The sequence below is a fragment of the Panicum virgatum genome, chromosome 5K (assembly GCF_016808335.1).
Source record: "Panicum virgatum strain AP13 chromosome 5K, P.virgatum_v5, whole genome shotgun sequence".
Taxonomy (NCBI): Eukaryota; Viridiplantae; Streptophyta; class Magnoliopsida; order Poales; family Poaceae; genus Panicum; species Panicum virgatum.
Genome location: NC_053140.1, coordinates 56,590,686 through 56,611,115, shown reverse-complemented (window position 1 = coordinate 56,611,115; position 20,430 = coordinate 56,590,686). Strand labels below are relative to the sequence as shown.

Sequence of the window (20,430 nt, the reverse complement as noted above, 5' to 3'; positions counted from 1 at the left end):
ATCCAGCTCCTTCTCCTCCGCTTTGCGATCCAACAACTAAGATCATTGCATTCAATTTCCGCACTTCACTCGAGTACGAGCGTCTCCTGGTGTTGTCGTGGTCCAGTTCTTCGATTTTCACCCTCGACCACATCCGGCAGGGCCCTCGCTGGCCCAACAACTGGCCCATCAGAGGATCGAGCCCCCAGCATGGACTCGCAAGCATGTCCATAATCTTCAGGCATCTGAGGCAACCTGTGATTAGCACAAAAGGCGTGGGAAAAGCGTAAAGCGGAGCTGCAATTCTTCAGGCAAGGAAGGGATTAGGCAAAAGGTGGCGTAGGCAGGTGATGCTGCAGCCGGCAGTTCGGCAAGTCGCAAAAGGCAATCAGGGCAGCTGGGCTGGGAGGATTAGCAGGTGAAGGTGGCATTTGGTACGGGAGTACAATGCACTGTGAGGGGAGATTAGCAGGTGAAGTGGAAGTAACCAGACGGCTGGTCAGGACAAGAAAAAAACAAAAGGAGGCGGGCGAGATCTCATCAGAGTTCAGAACAACAAACACATCCAGCTCATGCCACGAGCGGGTGGGGCATCCACGGAAGGCTTGCTTGGCTCACGCTCCATATCATATAGAAAAACCTGTATGTACAACGACGTCTCCCTCTCCCTCTCCCTCTCCCTCTTTCTTTTATGTACTCGCGCTATGATATGATATGAGTATTAACATACGGCCAAGAAAAACTTGATACGGTCGTCGGTCCCGGCGCCGGCACCACCACAAGCTCGGTCGGTCGACCGATCGATCCGGATCATCAGCAGGACCCTTTGAGGATCTCGGCGAGGCCGGCGCGCTGCTCGTCGGTGAGCTCCTTGTCCTTGGGGAAGACGACCTCGAGCTTCACCCTGAGGTCGCCCCGCGCGCCCTTGTGCTCGGGGATGGGCATGCCTTCGCCCCTGATCACCTTCTCGAGCCCCGGGCAGATGACCTCGTCCTGGAACGCCAGGCTCACCTTCTTGCCGCTCAGCAGCCGGAACGACAAGGACCAGCCCGTGAGCGCGCTCACCAGCGGCACCTCGGCCTTGAGCACCAGGTCGTTGCCCACGCGCTTGAACGTCGAGTGCTTCTTCTCCGACACGGTGAAGATCGCGTCGGCGGGCAGGCAGCCCGGCCGCTCGTCCCCCATGCCTTCGAACACGACCTGCTTCCCTTTCCTCCACCCCGGCTTCACCACCACCGTCTGGGTCACCTCCTTCTTAACAATTGACCTGCCAGAAGCACGAGCAATTAGTCCAAGAGTGAGTATAAGGAGGAAGGGAGCTCAGGAGTCACTGTCTCTGAAAGAGAAAGAAAAAAATTCCTAGCTAGGCCAGCACCCTCACATGTAAAAAGAATTATGAATACTGCCGCCTATCGCTCCAAAAGGACCACTTCTTTGCTCGATAATATATCCAAAATTGGGTATTAAAAGGCCCCAACAAACATGCATACACATATGTGGCAAAGAGGGCATCTTGGGATTATCTTCTCAAGATAGGATGATCCCTCGCTGTACTAACCGCGTTCGAAAACATTGTTATCGTGGCCTTGTGTTAGGTAGGATAATATTGCAAGAATAGCATAGATGCCCAGAAGGAAGGGGGAAAGGGTAGTCACACCAAAGGCCAGGCCACTCGTGTAAAGGTTTCATGCCTACGTTCCAAAGCTAGCTAGATATTCCACTGACAAGCGCATGATGTAAAAGCAGTCACCACCTCCCACTGTAAAAAAAACACAAGCGCTCTGCGCTCGCGCCATATCCAGGAAAAAGCAGAAAGCGATTGTGCCGGTGCACTGTTCATCGTGCGTTACCCTACAGTGCAGTGCAGCAGCGAGCGAATTGGGGGGCAGCACAACGCCGAGTGGAATGTCTGTCGCCATCAGGACGGCCTCTGAATTCTTGCCTAACCTTAAGTTTCCAAGCATCGATTCATTGTTAATTCTGAACTCATACCGACATTGCTCGGCTCTGCTTTGATTAAATTTCCCTCTTTGTTCGTTTGATTGAAGAAGGAAAAAAAGGGTCAACTGCCAAGTGAAGTGATTGCTCGCCGGATTTCTAGCTGGGGTTTCAATCAACCTCTTGTTCATGGATTAGGTGTAGCCGCGTCAAAAGGGAGAGGAAAAAGCAGAGGAAAGCAGCAGGTACCCGTTCTTGGTGACGACGTCGCGGGTGAACTTGACCTCCTTCTTGCAGCCGCGGCAGAGCTCCTCGAGGGTGCACTCGAGCTTGCGCTCCAGCGGCGGCGCCTTGCGCATGATGGAGCTGGAGAACTCGGCGAAGGCGCGCCGCCCGCCGGAGTTGCCGGAGCTGTACACCTTCTTGAACTCCCTCGCCGGCGTGCCGGGCGCGCTCCTCGTGCAGAAGTCGTCGCTGCGCGTCCTCTCCATGCGCGGCCCGACGCCGGCGCCGAGGACGCCGCCGCCGGCCCTCTCGCCGGCCCGGCCGTCGTTGCACAGCCTGAACACCGCCCTGTTCTCCTGCTGGTCCAGGAGCGCCTGCGCGAGAAGAAACGTCACGACACGGCACGCCGCAATGCCCAAAAGCGCAATTCGCAGCAAGGCGCGCACGGCACGGCAGAAAAACGCCATGGGCGCTCACCTCGTAGGCCTCACTGATGGCCTTGAAGCGCGCCTCGGCCTCGGGCTTGGACGACGGCGGGTGCTTGTCGGGGTGCCATTTCTTGACGAGGTTCTTGTACGCGGTGCGGATCTCCTGCGGCGAGGTGTCCTTGGGGATGTTGAGGATCTTGTGGTACAGCTCGGGCGGGTTCCCCATCGGAGGTGACGGGAAGGGAGATGGCGTCGCTCCTGCGGCCCGGCGCAGGGGAAAGGAGCAGAGGGAGCCGAGCACCGAGCTGGGGGGGGGGGGGGGGGGGTAGAAACGAGTGTGGCGCGGGTGGTTAGTGGCGAGCGGAGGGAGAGGGTGAGAGCGGAAATTGAGTGAGCGAGAGAGTGGCTTTATGTAGGGTGGTCTATTTGAACCGGTTTTTTATAGAGAGAAAACAATGGAGGGAGCCAGAGAGGGGCTTTTCTGCAATTGTGAATGCAGCCATTGTGAAATGAAATGAAGGGTACTGGTGGTCGTACAATGGGGGCCATGAAGGTCATGAGGGTGAATTTGTTGGCAATGGACGATTGGACATGGACAAAGGCTGAAAGGGGGCGGGGAGGAGGAGGAAGACGCCGAACAATATGATTGTGGTCGTCGTGCGGGATTTGTAGATTTATGTTTCACACTTGGAGCGTTCAATTATGTTAACTTTTGAAACTAATCGAATAACAGAGTTGTCGGTGTAAACAAGAAGCCTGTTCTTTTTCGAACTACTTCTAATTTTTTTCGAACAACACAAGAACCCCATTTCTTTTTATGAAAAGGTGGTTCTTCATTGAGAGTAGGCTAGGAGGTCCAATAAGCGCTAAGAGCGTGAGGACCCATTGTCCTTCTAGTAGGTCTGCAAAGCTATCCTCATGCTATAAGGATTGCGAGACATAGATTATGCTCTGTGTCTCGCTAGTCAGGCAAGTTTGGTAAATATGGAAGAAGATATTTTGATGATCACGTAGTTTTACAACTTTGCAAATTAATAACATAATAAGTCTTTAATTTATTTTGACACCTACGTTGAAGTAGAAGTGTAAAACAATCTTTTAAACATAAGTTTAAAAGCACATGTATACGTAGGCTACTGAGTGATGTCAAGTAGTCAAACACCCCGAGACAAATTTTCTTTTAAACAAGGAACTATAACTTTACTGTGGCTATGCCCATGGATAGATATAGATATAGATATAGTTCCAATGTCTTGTAGATATGGTGTTACACTATATCTATATATTTATTGTACCTATGTTCCTAAATAGATATAGTATGATATAATTTCTTGTGGCTACTGTGTTATACTATAGGTTATGTCTTTAGTATCTTTTTTTTGAAAGAAAAAATATCTTTCTTTTAAAAGTAAAAAATATCCACTATGTGTCCAAAGTGTAGGATTTTTTTTTTTTGCTTGACGAAATTTATATAAGAAAATATGTTAACGTTTGTTGCTTCATTCATTCATTGTGTGGCTATATGTCCGTGGATATAGATAGATACAGTTTCAACATTTTGCGTATGTTCCTCAATAGAGGATATAGTTTTATTTTCTTGCAACTATTGTGGTGTCCATCTAGCGTGCTTATGTTGGTGAAGAGATGTATATATGCATACCTATCTTTTCATGAAAAAAAATACTCTTAACTATTTCCGTCATTGAATCGCATGCCTTAAACACGCTCTAACTATTCCCACGTGCACGTCTGCACGAGGCCTTGCGTTGTGCGTGCGTGACATACGTGCCGACAGATGTGCGTGGTGGTCACTGGTCAGAGCCAGCTCCGCAATACTAACTCCTTTCTTTTTTATTCCAATGGCGTACGTACAGCTATTCTCCTACCTTTCTCAAGGATCAGAATCTATTATATAAATATTTGAGTGTTAGAAGAAGCCACCATGTTTGCTGAGAGAGGCTAGAAATTCTCACGTTAATCTAAAAAAGAGAAGAATTTAGACCGTTGGATTTTACGAAGATCCAACGGTCTGTATTATCCCACGTTTGCATATTATATTAAAAATATCCACACATGATAAAATTTGTGTATTTGCTATTGTAGTCGGACACCTGAACTAGGACTCAATTAATATCGAGAAAGGTAGCATAGTTCGATTCTAGGCAGGGTCATACTAGGACTCGATCAAAGCAAAATCGTACTAGGACTCTATCAAAAACAAAGGTAGCTTGCTTACGTTTCTAGGCAGGATTAAAAAAATAAGGAAAAGTCACATCATAAAATATGTCCATTTTTAAGTACATCAAAGTTTGGTTTCTCAGTTCCAAGGCCACCTCTGCCACGCATATTCTCACGCTCGGTATATAAATATAACGCTAAAACAATTGGTACAATTAACTTTGTCTTGCATAGTTATTTCTAGCCGAAAGAATTTCTCCATTGTTTCTGAACTAGATCTCTCAAACAACTGGCCTTAGGAATTCATCAACTGAATAACAAGTATAGTGTTAAAAGAAGCCACCACGTTTGCTGAAAGAGTCTTGAAATTCTCACGTTAATTTAAAAAAGAGAAAAATTTGCACCGTTGTATTTTATGAAGATCTAACTATCTGTATTATTCTAAAGAATCTATATCACATAAAAAACTATATTAAATTAAAATTTTGTACTTCCTATTTCCTATTAGACTCGGGCTCCATTGTTTTATTACACTCGGACTCTATTGTTTTCGATCTAAAAAAAATACTCCATTATTTTCGTGGCGTAGAATTCGTAAGGCAGTGTGCTTTTCTAGATGGGAACATGTGTTGTAGCATTCACTCACTGTCTCTGACTTTTGCAGTCTATCAATCTCAAATTTGATTAGTAGGCTTTGCAGCCCTAAATCTGGCCATAGCAGAGGATTACATGGCATGCTCTCGCTCAGCAAAACGATTTGAATACAACTGTACTCCATCCTAGCTATCTAGCAATAGGAATATGTACATGGCAAATATGGCGGAACAAAATTAACTATAATTTGATAGATTGAAGACCCACTATTTACACAATAGGATAAGAGTCTTATCAACCTGAGGGCATCGATGGTGTGCTGCTGTGATCAGCGGCGCCACTAGAAAAACAATTGACATCTATCTATAATATTAATACGAGAGTGTTAAAAGAAGTCACTATATTTATGGAGAGGGTTTAGAAATTCTGATGTTAATTAAAAAAGATATGGATATACTCCCTCTGTATAGAAAAAGAATGTTGTTTTGGATAAGGTCTGAGTCAAACATTGGGAATATAAATCATAAATAACTTTTAAGTTATTGAGTTTGAAAAAGTGAAAGCCATATGAATAGATTTTTTAAAAAAGCACTTTCATAAAAATATACATATATCACTTTTGAACAAATATTTTTATAAAAATAAGTGGTTAGAGTTATGCTTTGGAGATCCTGTTGCTATCCTTAAAGTCTTCTATTTTCTATATGGAGGGAGTACACCGTTAGATTTTATGAAGATCTAATGGGCTAGATTAACTCGAAGAGAAATTTCCACGTTAATCTAAAAAGCAAAGGATTTATACAATTAGATTTTATGAAGATCTAACGGTCTAGACTTATTTGAAGATAAATTCCATGCTAACCTAATAAAGAGAATGATTTAAATGGTTAGATTTGTAAAGATCTAGCGGTTCATATTAATTTAAAAAATCTATATTTAAACAGTCAAATTAGAAATTAAAAAAATAGGATAGACCAAGCTTATAACGTCAAAGATTTTTCACAAAAGATATGGAAATTCATCTTTCATCCATGTGCTATTCAAGTCAAAATGTATTGCGTTAGGAAATAGTATTATTGGTTTTTCTCAGCGTCATGGGAATGGGTCCCCTTAGCTCTAGACACATCGGGGGTAGATAGACACAAGGCCATTCAAATATATATATCAGTGTATATTAGTATTAGGAAATAATTTGATTTGCATTTTTGTGGACAAAAGGCATAAGCAAAAGGGGAAAAAATACCAATCATACGGCAGGGCATGCATATATATATATATATATATATATATATATATATATATATATATATATATATATATATATATATATATATATATATATATATATATATATATATCGTTGCCCCCCCCAAAAAAGGTTGTCTTGGCCAACAACTAGCATCAATCAATCATGCAAAAGGTTTTGAAGGGAAGAGCAACTGTACATGAGTGGTGATATGATCTAAAGGAACCAACTCAGAATCAATATTTGACATGGATATACCTATTTATGGGTTGTCCAACATGATGAACCTTATCCGTCTGTAAAATGTCATTCCAACTAATATGTTGACTCGGTTTGGATAGAAATTTTCGATCGGCAATAAACAATAGGTTGGATAGTGGTCGAATTTTCTTACCCAAAGTCCAAAAAAAACTGGCCCGACTTGAAAATTGTACATGAAAATTGGGTTTAACCCAAGCCTGATCACATATCGGGCTGGGCTTGGATTAAAAAAAAATCTAGCCTGGTGGTCAAGTCGGGTCGAGTTCGGGCTGAAGAGAATGCCGAGCTTTTTTAGACCCGACCCTTGATTAGATATGTATGACCCCTGATCAGGTATGTATATTAAGTTGCGGACCATCTGAGATGCATCTTCATTGACTAAAGTGTGTAGTGGGCAGAACCTTCTTGGGTCTAAATGTAGCAAATGGAATGAGCACAAGGGGCTATACCTTGCTTGCATAACAACAAATTTATTGATGCAGCCACCGCAAAACAAGGTGAGCATGTTTACATCTGTTGTAGCAATTGGAGAGATTGGATATGAAAAACAATGAAGACAATGCATCCACCACTCATTAAGTTTTTGACTAATATTCAAAAACTAATTCTAATGATCTCAGGGTAGTGTATATTAAGTCACTCATCTAAATCTTATTCTTAAAAAAATAAGAGTAATTTTTAACCGTAACTAAAATTTTTAGAAAAAAATATTCACTACCAGTCAACCAACAAATATATTTCTATTGAAAGCTTAATTTTTATATTCCTTTCAATAATACCAAAAATATGTTTCTATGTGAGGTATTCTAAAAATTTATATGCCACAAAATATTATGGTGGGAAAAACATAGATGCTACCTTCGTCTAGGATATTGGGACAAAACAAATACAATGATGTCACAAACAATGCTATTGGCATAAATTTCTTTTAGAGTAGAATACAAATGTGATTACATCCATTCAAAATTATTTACAACTTTAGTTTTGTCGTAAGTGGAACATTTCTATTCACTGACCAGGATAGTAAAATATATTAATTTTCATAATGCCAAATAAACACACTATAAATATATATTTTATGATAGATTTAATGAAACTAATTTGACGTTATAGATGTTGGTACTATTTTCTATAAATTTAATTTGAATTAGATTAGTTTCAATTAGAACAAAGATAATATGTACCTAATAAAGTGACTAATAATTTAGAATAGAAACAGTGATATAGAAAATATCAAATATCTAGCTACCCGCGCTATTTGCGCGGGCCACCTTGCTAGTTCGGAAGGAGACGAGGGCACACGAGCCAGTGCCAGTCAGCAGACGACCTCCCTAACTAAATGTATCCATCCATCTTACTGAACAGGACCCTAGACTGCTGATGCTAAGTAAGAAAGAATCAACCCCATGAAAGTACAGAAGAGGACCTCTGCTCGTCGAGCAGTGCTGCTTCTGCTGGTAGCAGCAGCAGAGCAGAGCACACCGCGGGAAGGCAGGCTGGAGCTGGAAGCCGATCGATGGAGATCGACCGCGCCGTCGTGCTCCCCCGCAACAGTCCATCTCCGCGTGCATCAGATTGGCCACGACGCACGCAGCAGGCACGATTCGATTTCGATCCGCATCCGCTCGCTGGTGCAGCGCAGTGCCGGTGAATGGTTGCTCGATCGATCGGTCGATGGGGGGTGGGGGTCGAATAATAAGTAAGTACGGCACGGTTAGCGGCAATAATTGTCCGTACCGGCAGCGTAACCAGCGGCCTCTCGTGCTGTCCGCCAGCCAGCCGCCCCGACCCGCCCGCCGGATCAATCAATCATCATCCACTCCGTCTTCCCATCGCCACCGCGTGCTGTGCTGCCGCCACCAGCTGCTCGATCGCGTCGGCCCATAGAAAAATCGGACGCCATCGGCCGGCCATCGGGCGCAGATGGGATGGGAGCCGGCGAGCCGCGCCGCGCGCATCGAGATGAGATCCATTTCAGAGACCAGTGGGCGTACGGTCCCGTATGGTGGAGCAGAAGCAGGTCGATCGACCGGGCGGACCAGCAGTCAACAGTCGCCATGCCACGCCCCCCGCTCCTTGGATTCTTCTTCCTCCCGGGGCGGGGGGCACGGCCTCGCGCATGTGCCACAGTGCCAGGCGAGGGGGGGTCGCCGGATACGAATACAAAGAGCGAAGGTACGGCGAGGCCTCGTCAAGCGCCCGGCCACGGCCACCTGGCCCGTCTGTCGCCGCGGGCGCCACGCCACGTACCCGGCCTCCACAGTGCGCGGCTAGCTGCTCGCGATCTGGGCAGCAGTGGAGCGGCACGTCGAGGGTACCCGAGTAGGTACCGGCAAGCTAAGGGCCAGCGGCGCAAGACGACGTAGGCAGCTTTTCAAGTCGAGGCAAGGCGACGGATGGCGCTAGCTAGCTTAGCACTGGCATGGCAGCTTCCGATCTGGATCGCAGGGGATCGGACGGAGTCCGGAGGGCACAGATGGATGAGGAGGAACAGAACAGCGTGATGCGATCTGCCGCTGTAGGTTCTCTTGTTCACGACTCCTTCGGACGGACACTGAGCCACGCGCTGCGGCAACTAGGCAGGCCGGGTGAAAACAACAGCTCTCGATGAGTTGGATTGGCTAGAGCGCAAGAACACACGAGCACGTGCGATAAGAAAATTCAGATACCGCGGCTCCAATAATGTCGATCACTTTTCCGGAGCCGATCGAGCTCGGTTCGGTGGCGGCCGGCCGGCCTCTTCTCGATCACCCGCCGCGCTCCCCGGGGGATACCGACAGGCCGCGGATCCGGCCGAATCGCCCCTTCCGGAACCCGCAAGGTGTTCGCCACATGCCGCACGTTACGTGCGCCGCACACTTGCACGCCACGGCCGATCGAGGCCAGCTCGCCCGCGGGCAAGCTTTTGCGTGCCCCGCGCGCGTCCTCGCGTCCTTCCTTCCGCGCCCGCCGCCGCGGCGCGGTTTGGGCACGGCGAGGGCGCGCGCAGCCGGGGCGCGAGCGCGGCGCGTGTTGGGCGGTGGATTTCCCCGGCACAAGAGGACACGCACGCAGGACCATACGCTCTCACCAATTCTTCGGTTCCAGACGCTCCCATACGCAGATAGCAGGCAAACAAATGGCAGAACAGAACGAGCTCGTTTCTCTTCGTCGCCATTGTTGATCGAAAGGGACGGTCGCGAAGCTCTCACGGCGCGAGGGGAGGGAGCAGCGAGGCCCAAGGAGGGCCGCTGCTTGCGGTTAGGGGGTCACTTTTGGCCGACAGCGCTGCCGAATCGGAGCCACATCAATGCCCGGCCGGCCGGGGATTCAATGTGCTCGCCGGGCGCTCCTCTCTTGATCCCAACCCGTGGACACTGTCAGCTCGCACGGCACGTCACCCCGGGCCGTGCCCCGGAGCAGCAAATGTTGGCACCAAACCACGAGGGATCAGTACTAACACTCCTACCAGAAATGCTAACCAATAGCCAGCAGCAGCAGCAGCAGCAGCCAGCAGCAAGAAGGGGAAAAGAAAAACACCCAACATGGCAGAGTGGTTGAGTGAAACGAGAAGGTGTGGATCGATTTGACCCTGTTCCGCGTCCAGGTCACCTGGTCAGGTTTCACTAGGTCAGGTTTGCCTGCTTGTCGTGCGTGCTGCTTGATTCCGACGCTTCAACCAAGATTGGCTGCGCGAGAAAAAAAGAAGCGAGGTGAAATTCCGTGGACGTACGCCAGTGGAAAGGGAGGTCGGAATTGAATCGATCGGAGCTGAGTGGGCAACCGTGCAGAATCTCTGTTGGCCGTTCTGGTACGGATCACAGTTTTTCGTTGGTTAGAAGAAAGAAACATGAAGTAAAGCTGAAGCAAGAACCATGGATGATAATGGATTCACCAATGATTAACGGAACAGAAGAGAATCCAATGATTAGCGTACATTATAGCCATCCTCCCGAGTTTCTTTTTTAGTACTGCAGCTGACAGGAAACGAAAACGATATTTCGAGGATTTTTATTTATTTCAGGAAAATATATATACTTGTTGCAATGGAAATGCATGCGTGCTCTTTCATGCTGGAGTTGACACTGAAACAGTGTGGGGGAGTCGCCCTGAGCCTCAAATAGAGTTTCCTTTTTCCCGCTCTGGTGGGCATGGACCCTTCTAGTATACTTGTTCCAATATGTAATGGAACGAAATGATTGGACAAAAGCAAGCAAAATTGTTAACATATACTCCATCCATCCAGTTTTGATAGATATATTTCAAAAACTGAAATGTTCAAAATTGATAGATATATTTGCTATTGGCATGGGCTGTGGCAATAAATAGTACTAGTAACGAGGAGTTTCCAGTTAAAAGATTGGAGGACCAACAAAAAGTCTGTGTTGCATTGATTAGATTGATAAGTACACTTGGTGTCCTTGGTCATTGTGCCATATGAAAATATATCTATTAAAATTGGATGGAGAGAGTACTACGCAGTCGATGGATATGTAGGCAACAAATTGCTTTAGTTGTTGCTAGGAGAGGGCCCTCCAATTAACCATCTCTGCAAAAGAGATCTGAAGTTGACAACATGATCAGAAAATAAGCCATCGTTTTGCGAATCATTGACGTGTTTATTGCTTTCAGGTTCTTGGAGCCTACAACTCGTTTCAAAAATAAACAAATAAATCTTTCAGCTGTGTTTGATGGAGAATTAACATATATGCCTCCCTGGTTGATGTCCTTGATCCTGTCCTCTTCTTTCCTTAGAAAATAGTCAATTGACAATGATATTAGCATGTTGGGAGATAACAGGATAGCATGATTAATTAGATTCCCGGTCACGTCATTACTGCAAACTAATAGGACTAGAATACTGTGATGACAGTTTGGCATGCGCTTTACTGGTGTCCTAATCACAGCTGCCCCATCAGGTCCAAGGTAATTAGGTAAATCTGAACAATCATTTCTTTCTTTCTTTCTTTCAAATTCTTGTTCTGGTTCTCCATGGTTCCATGTCATTGTTGCAACCAGCGAAACGACCTGATGTAACCGCAGTCCGCAATATACGACATCGTAGTAGCAGGGAACTCTATCACTCGAGTGTCGGCAGATGGGGAAAGATATCTATCAGTCGTTCTGCCTAGATCTGCTAATTTCTGTAGAAATCCTTCCTTTTCAATAAAAAACTTTAAGATGAAAACTTTCTGAGGTTGGATTGATTAGAGACAGGAACAGCTGATTGACGTTAACAACAATTTTAAAACGAAGAAGAAATATTTGTTCCTTAATATACACACTCTTTAAAGGTGTCACTGCAGAAAAAAGGTGCCAATCATCTCTATTGCAAATTTTGCAATGTCATCAACCTTATCTGCTCCTTCATCAGTCTTCTGACGAGAGGCCTGCGTTAGTGGATGGCAGAGAGCTATCATGTTCCGGGCCCCTGCTTATGTGTGCTAAATCGACCAACATCGGCTAGTGTTTATAAAAAAATTATGGCATGCAGAAGAAGCTTGGTTTGTGTTGCCTGCTGCTAGGCTGGGGCTGCTACTAGAGCTCAGAGCTGAGAGATGCTGGGCCTGCCACGCCCATCTACGCTGGATGCTCCAAAATACTCGCTAATGGCTATCTTAGATTAAACTAATACTGCTTCCTGCGTGGACCGTGGAGTTAAGACACGGATAGCAGCTGAACACACCCTGGCTATTTTTATCTGTACCAAGTACCAACCACTAGACAAGTCTTCGGAAATGCACTTTGAGTAGTAAAAAAAATAGTAATTCATATGCTTTGGTGACAAAATCTGGCCCCCAGACCCCAGTTGGCTTTACCCCGAAAGAGGCAGAATTTAAAACTCTTATGCGTATTCACTGAGAAATTAAGAGTCTCTAAGTTTGCATCTGATTCCTTAGGGCTACATCAAATAGCATACGCGCTGAGTATGCAGAAGAGGCAATCCATGCAGGAACAAGAACGAACAACTTGTCAGTAGTGCCATTTTCTCCTAAAAATGCGGGTCAGGATTATCTGTCGAACATATGCTACGGGCTAGACCTGGGAGAAATGGGAATAAGAAAAAAAGAACTGGGAGAAATGATTCCGTTAGCTGAGATGTCGCCGGCTTGTGATGTAGCCGTCAAGGGCTTGGCGTCAACGATGACAGCCCAAGACTACACCGGTTCAAATAAAATCGGAGCAACGCTGATAAGGAACATACATGCAGAAATGCACAAACAAGATTGAATTGTCCTCTAAAAGAAACAAAATTGAATTGAACAACTTCCATCGGAGTCCACAAAAATACCAATATCCGCGGTGTGTGAGAAAAATACTGCTGGCCGGTGCTGATTTGGTGTGAAAAAAAACACTGCTGTTGGTTGCCAGCGGAACAAAAATCATTTGGACGACTCAAGTTTAATGACCGACAACTACTGCACACTCCAACGTCCGTACATCACGAGCAGATCCCGAGTTCGTGAGCCAGATGCTACGGTAAATGGGGCACTAAGCTGGAGGTTTCGTCTCACTGCATCCACAGTCCCGCACTGTGAACCTGGTGGTATCACTGTGGGGAGGCTCATTTGTGTCCCCCAACAGTGAGGAGACGACAAGCCATCTTTATTCTTTCCGACCTAAATTTATGCATATAGCCTTGGATCATAGTCATTGGCTAATGGAGAAAGTTCACGACGCGACGCAACACGAAGAGGGGGCAATGGAGGAGCTCTATTCAGTGCGATCTGATATCCATAACAGAAGAGGATGCCAATTCAGAACAGTGCCATGTGCATCGGATCTCCATGCGCCATGGCAGTTCGTTCGTGGTTCTCAATCAAACAGTTCATACAGATCCTAGTGTCCGATGCATTCGCTTGCACGGATGATCAGTATCAATCACTATCCTTAACTGTCACCTTTCATCAGGACTCAGCTTTGGGTCACTGTTCAGCAACACCTTTCAAGTTTCAGCAAAGCGACGGCTCGCGGAGCCAAAACCTACAACTAGGTAGAATTTCAAATCCAGGTTAACATAGCATGCTGCGCAACAAGCACTACAATTTATAATTTTTTCATAAGCGCACTTGTAGTGGAACCTGGAGTGCATAACAGAGGTAGCTCACTAAGAACAGTCCGCTTCGACAGCAAGTGTTTTGGTGACTCCAGGGCATAAATCATTCCCGAAGCCCCCATCTGACAGGGAGACTGTACAGCTATTGGTGTTGAGACAGGCCTGCCAAGAATAACACAAAAAAACCGTTCAGTAAAGGTACGAAGCTTGATATGGTCAAAAGTAATATGTGGGTATTTCTTAGAAAAGCAATCCTATGCGGATCTCTATGCAGTCATTGTTGATAAAAAAATTATCGGACAACTCATACGAACCTCATGGTTACTTAATATGAAGTTAACCATTGTAAATGTTCTACCCAAACCCGATGGCCCTAAAAGGAAATCCCCATTATGTGGAACTGTAAATTTGTAATTTAATCCCAATTGCACTAACACTGCAAAGTCAGAACCCAGGACTGACACTGATCGAATTCCAAGACTAAGTTCACGTGCATTGATCCAAGTCCACATGCATCAACACATCTCAAAAAGTCAGAACTGATGATCCATCGCTCCTCTGATTCGAAGATCAGATTCATGTGCGCATTTGTGTCAGGAATCGAGAACAGCGTTGCAAATGTTACCTTCTCAACAACAGATAAGGAGTTCGGGTGGTGACAGCTTCCCTTTTGGTACGATCTGCATGTTCCACTGGGGTTTCCAAAGCTTGCAAACTTTACTGAAGATATATTTTTGCCCTTGGGGCAAGACAGCTGCACTTTGGCTGCTGTTGTGGCGTCATTTGTGGTACTTTTATCCCAGGACTCCACGTCTATGGAGGGATAGTGCTCTGACACAAAGGAGCACACGCTTGACACGACCCTTCTGGAGAACGTGATCTTCGTAGGATCCCCACCCTTCTCCTCGAAAACCACAAGGGTGTTCCCAGACGGATGAAACCATGACCTTGGGACATGATACCTGGACCAAGCAAGCAGATGTGAAATACAAGATGATAGAAGAACAAATAAAATTACAGCTATGAACTTTGCCAAATTCCGTTGCATTACCATCTCTGAGTTGGCTGTCCACAACCTGTCCTGCATTTGTTTGGATCAAATGTTCCCCTGTAGTTACAACTGGGAGTGCACCTATCATCAGTGGAACTAGTCCTGGGCCAATACCTCCCAATGGCATTTCCATTCAACCAAGCCAGGCCTTTCCCCATAGACTGCATGTCTATCCCAACCGGGTCATCTCCTTGGGGGACATCAACATTTACCTAGAAGCTTGTTTCATTAGTAAATGCTGGAGGTTGTGGAGAAGTTCATCTCGAGAATGAAAATAGTAGAAGCTTACCTTGTACCATGTCAAAGGCTGTTTTTTCGGTGGCTCAGATTGTGGTATCCACCGTTTGTTACTTCTCTGATCCGGCTTGAACAAACTATAATATTCCCCTTCTAGTCCAATCTACAAATACATGAATAAAGTAAAAGCATGCATTTTCATCTCAATTTCAGTACATATCAGCACGAAAAAAAATCTCATACTTTGTAAATAAATATGGTTAAATTATATCAAATAATCATGTAATTTCGTATTGAGTTCTTAAATATAAATTTGCCTGAAAAAATGAAGAAAATTGGTAACAGCACCTTGTGCGCCCAATTATTTGAAGACAAGTCTACAGCTCCATTTTTCAAACCAGAGATGTTCACATTTGTAAAGCCTGCTCCTATCCACTCATAAGAGGGTCCTGCATTCTTAGAGAGTGCATAAAGTGCCAATCAGTATGGAAAAATTTTACTCTTAAGGTGTATGTTTGTCCTTTTTTTCTCTCAGGTGTGTATCTCACTAAATTTTCATGGACAAAAAATAACAATGTGTAAAGATTTTTCACACAGATAATTCAAAGATAATCATCTTTCGTAGCAAGTGCTTACTTGTAAACCAATGGTCATACTCAGAAGGGCAAGATCATTCTTTCCAGTCCTCAAGTTGATAGGCAATCCCACAGTGAAACTTGATTTTGAGCCATTGCCATATGCACTACCTGGAGGAAAGAGATATCCATGACTATAATGAGAGAATGTGAAACTAACTAACTACTAGTATCTAAGAGTCAGAGTCACCACAGAAGATCTATGGTTCAGCAGTGATCAGAAATGCTGGTAGAAACATGAGTTCTACTTCACGAGGATATCTTTTGACCACACGGGAATATATGGATACTTTGAAGATTCATATGGGCTGAATAGGAACTATGGAAACCTTCTGGCAAAAACCCACTGAAAATTTCACATTAAATGACTTTTTTTCATTAGAAAGCAAGAATAAAGAACAAACCTATAAGCTCATTATTCAGGAAAGCATGGACCCCATGGCCTTTGGAGTCAATATTAAGAACAGCACGGCTCCCTTTCGAGGAGTAACTTCCATTCACACTAAAACTGCAGACGACATTAAAAAACAGACTATCACAAATTGAATTGGAAACTGTAAAGCCTTGTTCGGAGCAAAATCAACTCATAGCCCATAGGATGAATGAATGCTAAGGTTTCTCCTGTCTGGTCAATACCTGTGTATTCATTCACTGTGCAATAAGCTTACATGAAGGGTCTGAAGTAAACAAACCTTGTTGTATACCATAGGTAGTCAGTGGTATCCTTTGTGGTATTAATATGGTCCACAAATCCATTTCGGATGAAGTCATTTTTACCCCAAATCCCAGTTGTCTCTCTGAAAATGCTCCATGGCTCAGGTTTTGATGCTCGCAAACTTTCTGGAACCATCACCACCATTGAAGTTTGAGATTGCACCTAAAGATCACCAATCATCAGGAATTAAAAATCTGTAGGCCTTATTTATTGTTATAAAAAAAATCCTAACAGTGTTTCTTCATAAACTCACTACTGTTCAAGTGACTATTACTAATATAGAGTAATTGGAGGCAAAAGTATATCAATCACAAGTGTAAGAATAGGAACAAATGTGTGTGTGAGTGCGGGAGAATAAAGATAAAGACTTTTGATTAGCTGTCTCCTAAATTACTTACCCGTGTAGAAACATGGGGACATGGACTAGTGTAAATAACAAGAATCGGAAACTCGGATACTGGTTACAATTATTCATTATTTATTTACCTGAGAAGAGCATTATCCATTTTTTCTAACTAGGCTGAAATCTGTTCCTACTCTGAAAAGCAAACGGCGATAAGAAAGTCAAGTACCTTAGCAGTGTTGAACACCACATTCTTGCAGTCAGGAAGGATACTAACTGACCAAGCAGGAAGATCATATTGCCTGTTACGGAATGTGACGACTTTGTCCTTGTCTGAATCAATGTTTGCCAGAAATGCAACACAGCCTCCAGACCGATCAGTGTAAATATCAGCCTGTAAATAAAGATTGACTATTAATTTCAAAAATCAGTAGGATTACCAAAATGTGGGACCTTGGGGGTAAAAGTGAATGCCAATATGCAGTAACACGTAGGCTGAATCACAATGTGCTGACATTAGACAGATGACTTCATAGCCATCTAATATAGCAGCATTAATCAAGTAAATATTAAATGCAATGACATTAGCTATTAAGAAGTTAGAAATGCTGAGCTTATATTGATATATAATATAACTGAGTTAAATATGTTGCATTTAACTGGATTACATTATATCTCACAAGCTATAACTCCACAACAATAAAGGTTACCTCTTGTTTAGGCCCCAGGGAAAGAAAAGACGTGTTTCCATACAGCAAGGTATGCTCACACAATTTTATAAATTTGTGAAGCTCCTTCAGATGCGCCCACTTTGGAAATCTCCTTAGACCTGGGTTTCAGATCAATTATGTTAAGATCGCATACACCTTAAGATCATTGATGGATTTATAGTTGCAATAGAGCCAAACCGTATTCATCAATTGGTGCATCATAGTCATAGCTAGTTGTAATGAATGGACCCCCAGTAGTGCGACCAAAGTTCGTTCCACCATGGTACTTCAAAAGGATAGCAGAAACTGGATCAGCTTTCGGTAAGGGTAGCAGTTTTCAGTGTTTACCAGGTAGGTGTACTGAATAATTATGATTTCACTATTTCAGATGCTTGAGTCTTGACCATGTCTAACAGAAAACAGTGGTTTTGGCAACTTGGAATGGAATATGAAATGCATCGGTATACAAATATTTTATCAAGTTAGAATATGAGTAGTGCAAAGGCATTACCACATAGTAATTCTGAACACTGCCGCCTTTCTCAAAAAAACGTGCAACGGCAAATGCAACATCTTCAGGTGGTCTGTGGGGATTACTTTCACCAAAAGTCTGGAACCTACTCAAAAATTAAAAGAGATATTTTAGTAAGCAGATCATTTTACTTCAATTTTGAGAATGAAGGAGAAACAAAAGAAAATGTGTTATCAACAACACAACATATTTATTGCTAATAAAAGTATGCATAGTATTACCATCCTGGCCAGTTCTCAGTCCAAAACTTTGGCTTGGTAGGCGAATTTGGCTGGAAGCCATCGCAGTAGAATGAATTGCAGGTGTTTATCTGCAAATATCAATTTGCATGCATGAATGGGTCTGCCAAAAAAACAGTTCAGGTAATGCATAGGAAATAGTTAATTCTATAAAAAACTAGCATAGAGAACACGCATGAATGCTGCATTAAATCACATAGTAGTGTTCGCCCGTAGTTCCAGGGACCACAGAAATTTTATGTACCAACAGTTATCTGCCATTCAGCTTCCTTTTTGTACTGTAACGTCGCTCAATTTTAGGGAAAATAATCAAGACCGTATCATCAAACTTATTTTTAGTGTAGAAACATGGCAGTAGTGTGAATCAAGGTTGCAAAAAAAAAATTGCGATTTGAGCAACAGTATGGTTAACTCAATTCATGTTTTAACTTTTAACTGTTAATAAAACAGTCAGGCATTGGATGACCAAACTAACCACAGGATCGGGAGCGTCAGGCTGCTGGCACATTATCCAAGGGACACCGGTGTTCTGAGCAAGGGCCATACTAGCTGCCCACATTGCGTATGCCTTGCCGGCAGTACCATAATACTCCTCAAGATAACCCCCATATTCATTTTCAATCTGTAATGTACAAATAAAACTTCTAGTAAGCCTGACAGTTGCAAAAACATAAAACAGAATATAAAATACTAGATCAACTCTTATGACCTGAGCTAGGATTCGTCAGGTGCAAAAATGTCAAAACAGAATATAAAATACTAGATGAACTCTCATGGCCTGAGCTAGGCTTTGTCAGGTGCAAATATATCAAAAACAGAATATAAAATACTAGATCAACTCTCATGGCCTGAGCTAGGCTTTGTCAGGTTCAAAAACATCAAAACAGAATATAAAATACTAGATCAACTCTCATGACCTGAGCTAGGATAATGTTCCCTCCCTGCGAAGCAAAGAGCTGCTCTTTCTTCATCATATTCACGATGTACGTCGTGAAGCTCTGCATATGGCTCTGCATCCAGAAAAATAATCACTACTGTTAAACACCAAACAGAAACAACTACCCCAGAAACTCAATGAAATCCATAGGTCGACCGCACCTTGAATGGTTCATTGTTCGTACGGAAAACCGTTCCTGGCACGTAATGCAACCACACCGGCACGCCTCTGATACTCCATCCACGATACGCATATTAAACACCAGGAAAACTAAAACGGGGTAGTAGAGTCAATCGTGGTTGTGAACAAAGGAAGCTGACCCAAAGTTCCACTCCGCGGCGACGAACGGGCCAATGCGCAGGATCAAGAGCAGGCCGGCGTCCCTGACGACCTTCACGAACCGCACCAGGTCGAACCTATCCTCGAAGTAGTACTGCAATCCAGCAAAATTCGAGAGCAAAATTCACCACAGAGAAACCCCACATAGTTCAGAAGTAAAATGACTGCAGAGCAACAGTTGATTTTGAAGCGGCGCGCGAACCTGGCCTGGGGCGATCTCATGGCCGTTCCAGAAGACGTAGGTCTCGATGCAGTCGGCGCCGCCGTCCTTGGCCTCGGCCACCAGCTTGGGCCACATCTGCGGGCACGGGTGCCGCAAAGTTAGCGCTGCTGCTAATGCTACAATGAGTGCGCACGCGTAGAAGCATGGCGTCGAGGGGCAGCGCCGAGCATGAGCCTACCTCGGGGACGCTGCGGGGGTAGTGGATGGAGGTGGAGATGACGAGGCGGCGGCGGCCGTCGATGATGAGGGAGCGGTGGTCGTACGTCACATTGGCGGCGGCGCCGAGCGACGGCAGCAGCAGCACCAGCAGGAGGCACGGAAGGGCGGCGAATGAGGCCGCGGCGGCGGCCATGGTCGGTCGGAGCTGAGTTTGTATGGAGCGCGGTGGTGGCCGTCTGGCGGAGGAGGTGGTGGTATTAATAGCGGTACGCGGCGGCGGGGAGCGAGCGAGAGCGAAGTGTGGTGGCCGAGGCCCGAGGGCGAGGACGGACAGGGAGTGGGGGGAACGCCGCGGCGGGCGGAGTGTTTCGGTGGGGGACAGCGATGCGCGAGGCAGAGCAGAATTATTGCATGGGACGAGGGTT

The 20,430-nt window shown here is 44.8% G+C and overlaps 2 protein-coding genes across 3 annotated transcripts; both read right to left on the bottom strand.

Moving 5' to 3' along the window:
• Positions 1–492: 492 nt before the first annotated feature.
• On the bottom strand, positions 493–2,979 carry LOC120708838 (dnaJ protein homolog 1-like). Its single transcript, XM_039994259.1, has 3 exons — positions 2,620–2,979; positions 2,167–2,516; positions 493–1,246 (listed from the first exon to the last, which is right to left on the bottom strand). Exons 1-3 carry the CDS (start codon positions 2,794–2,796, stop codon positions 793–795), a joined length of 981 nt encoding a protein of 326 aa, XP_039850193.1. The 5' UTR covers positions 2,797–2,979; the 3' UTR covers positions 493–792.
• A 10,583-nt stretch (positions 2,980–13,562) lies between these two features.
• LOC120708837 (beta-galactosidase 3-like) lies at positions 13,563–20,359 on the bottom strand. Of its 2 annotated transcripts, XM_039994258.1 has the most exons (19): positions 20,025–20,331; positions 19,826–19,921; positions 19,605–19,717; positions 19,446–19,512; positions 19,265–19,357; positions 18,823–18,969; positions 18,330–18,418; positions 18,088–18,193; positions 17,775–17,862; positions 17,577–17,695; positions 17,096–17,260; positions 16,501–16,685; positions 16,213–16,316; positions 15,810–15,919; positions 15,522–15,629; positions 15,226–15,336; positions 14,937–15,148; positions 14,511–14,847; positions 13,563–14,047 (listed from the first exon to the last, which is right to left on the bottom strand). In XM_039994258.1, the coding sequence occupies exons 1-19, from the start codon at positions 20,196–20,198 to the stop codon at positions 13,937–13,939; spliced, it is 2,535 nt and encodes an 844-aa protein (XP_039850192.1). In that variant the 5' UTR covers positions 20,199–20,331; the 3' UTR covers positions 13,563–13,936. The 2 variants fall into 2 exon arrangements, 1 of the variants encoding a protein (XP_039850192.1); XR_005689492.1 differs by lacking the exons at positions 13,563–14,047; positions 14,511–14,847; positions 14,937–15,148 and having other exon boundaries at positions 15,254–15,336; positions 15,522–15,622; positions 20,025–20,359.
• Positions 20,360–20,430: the final 71 nt, after the last annotated feature.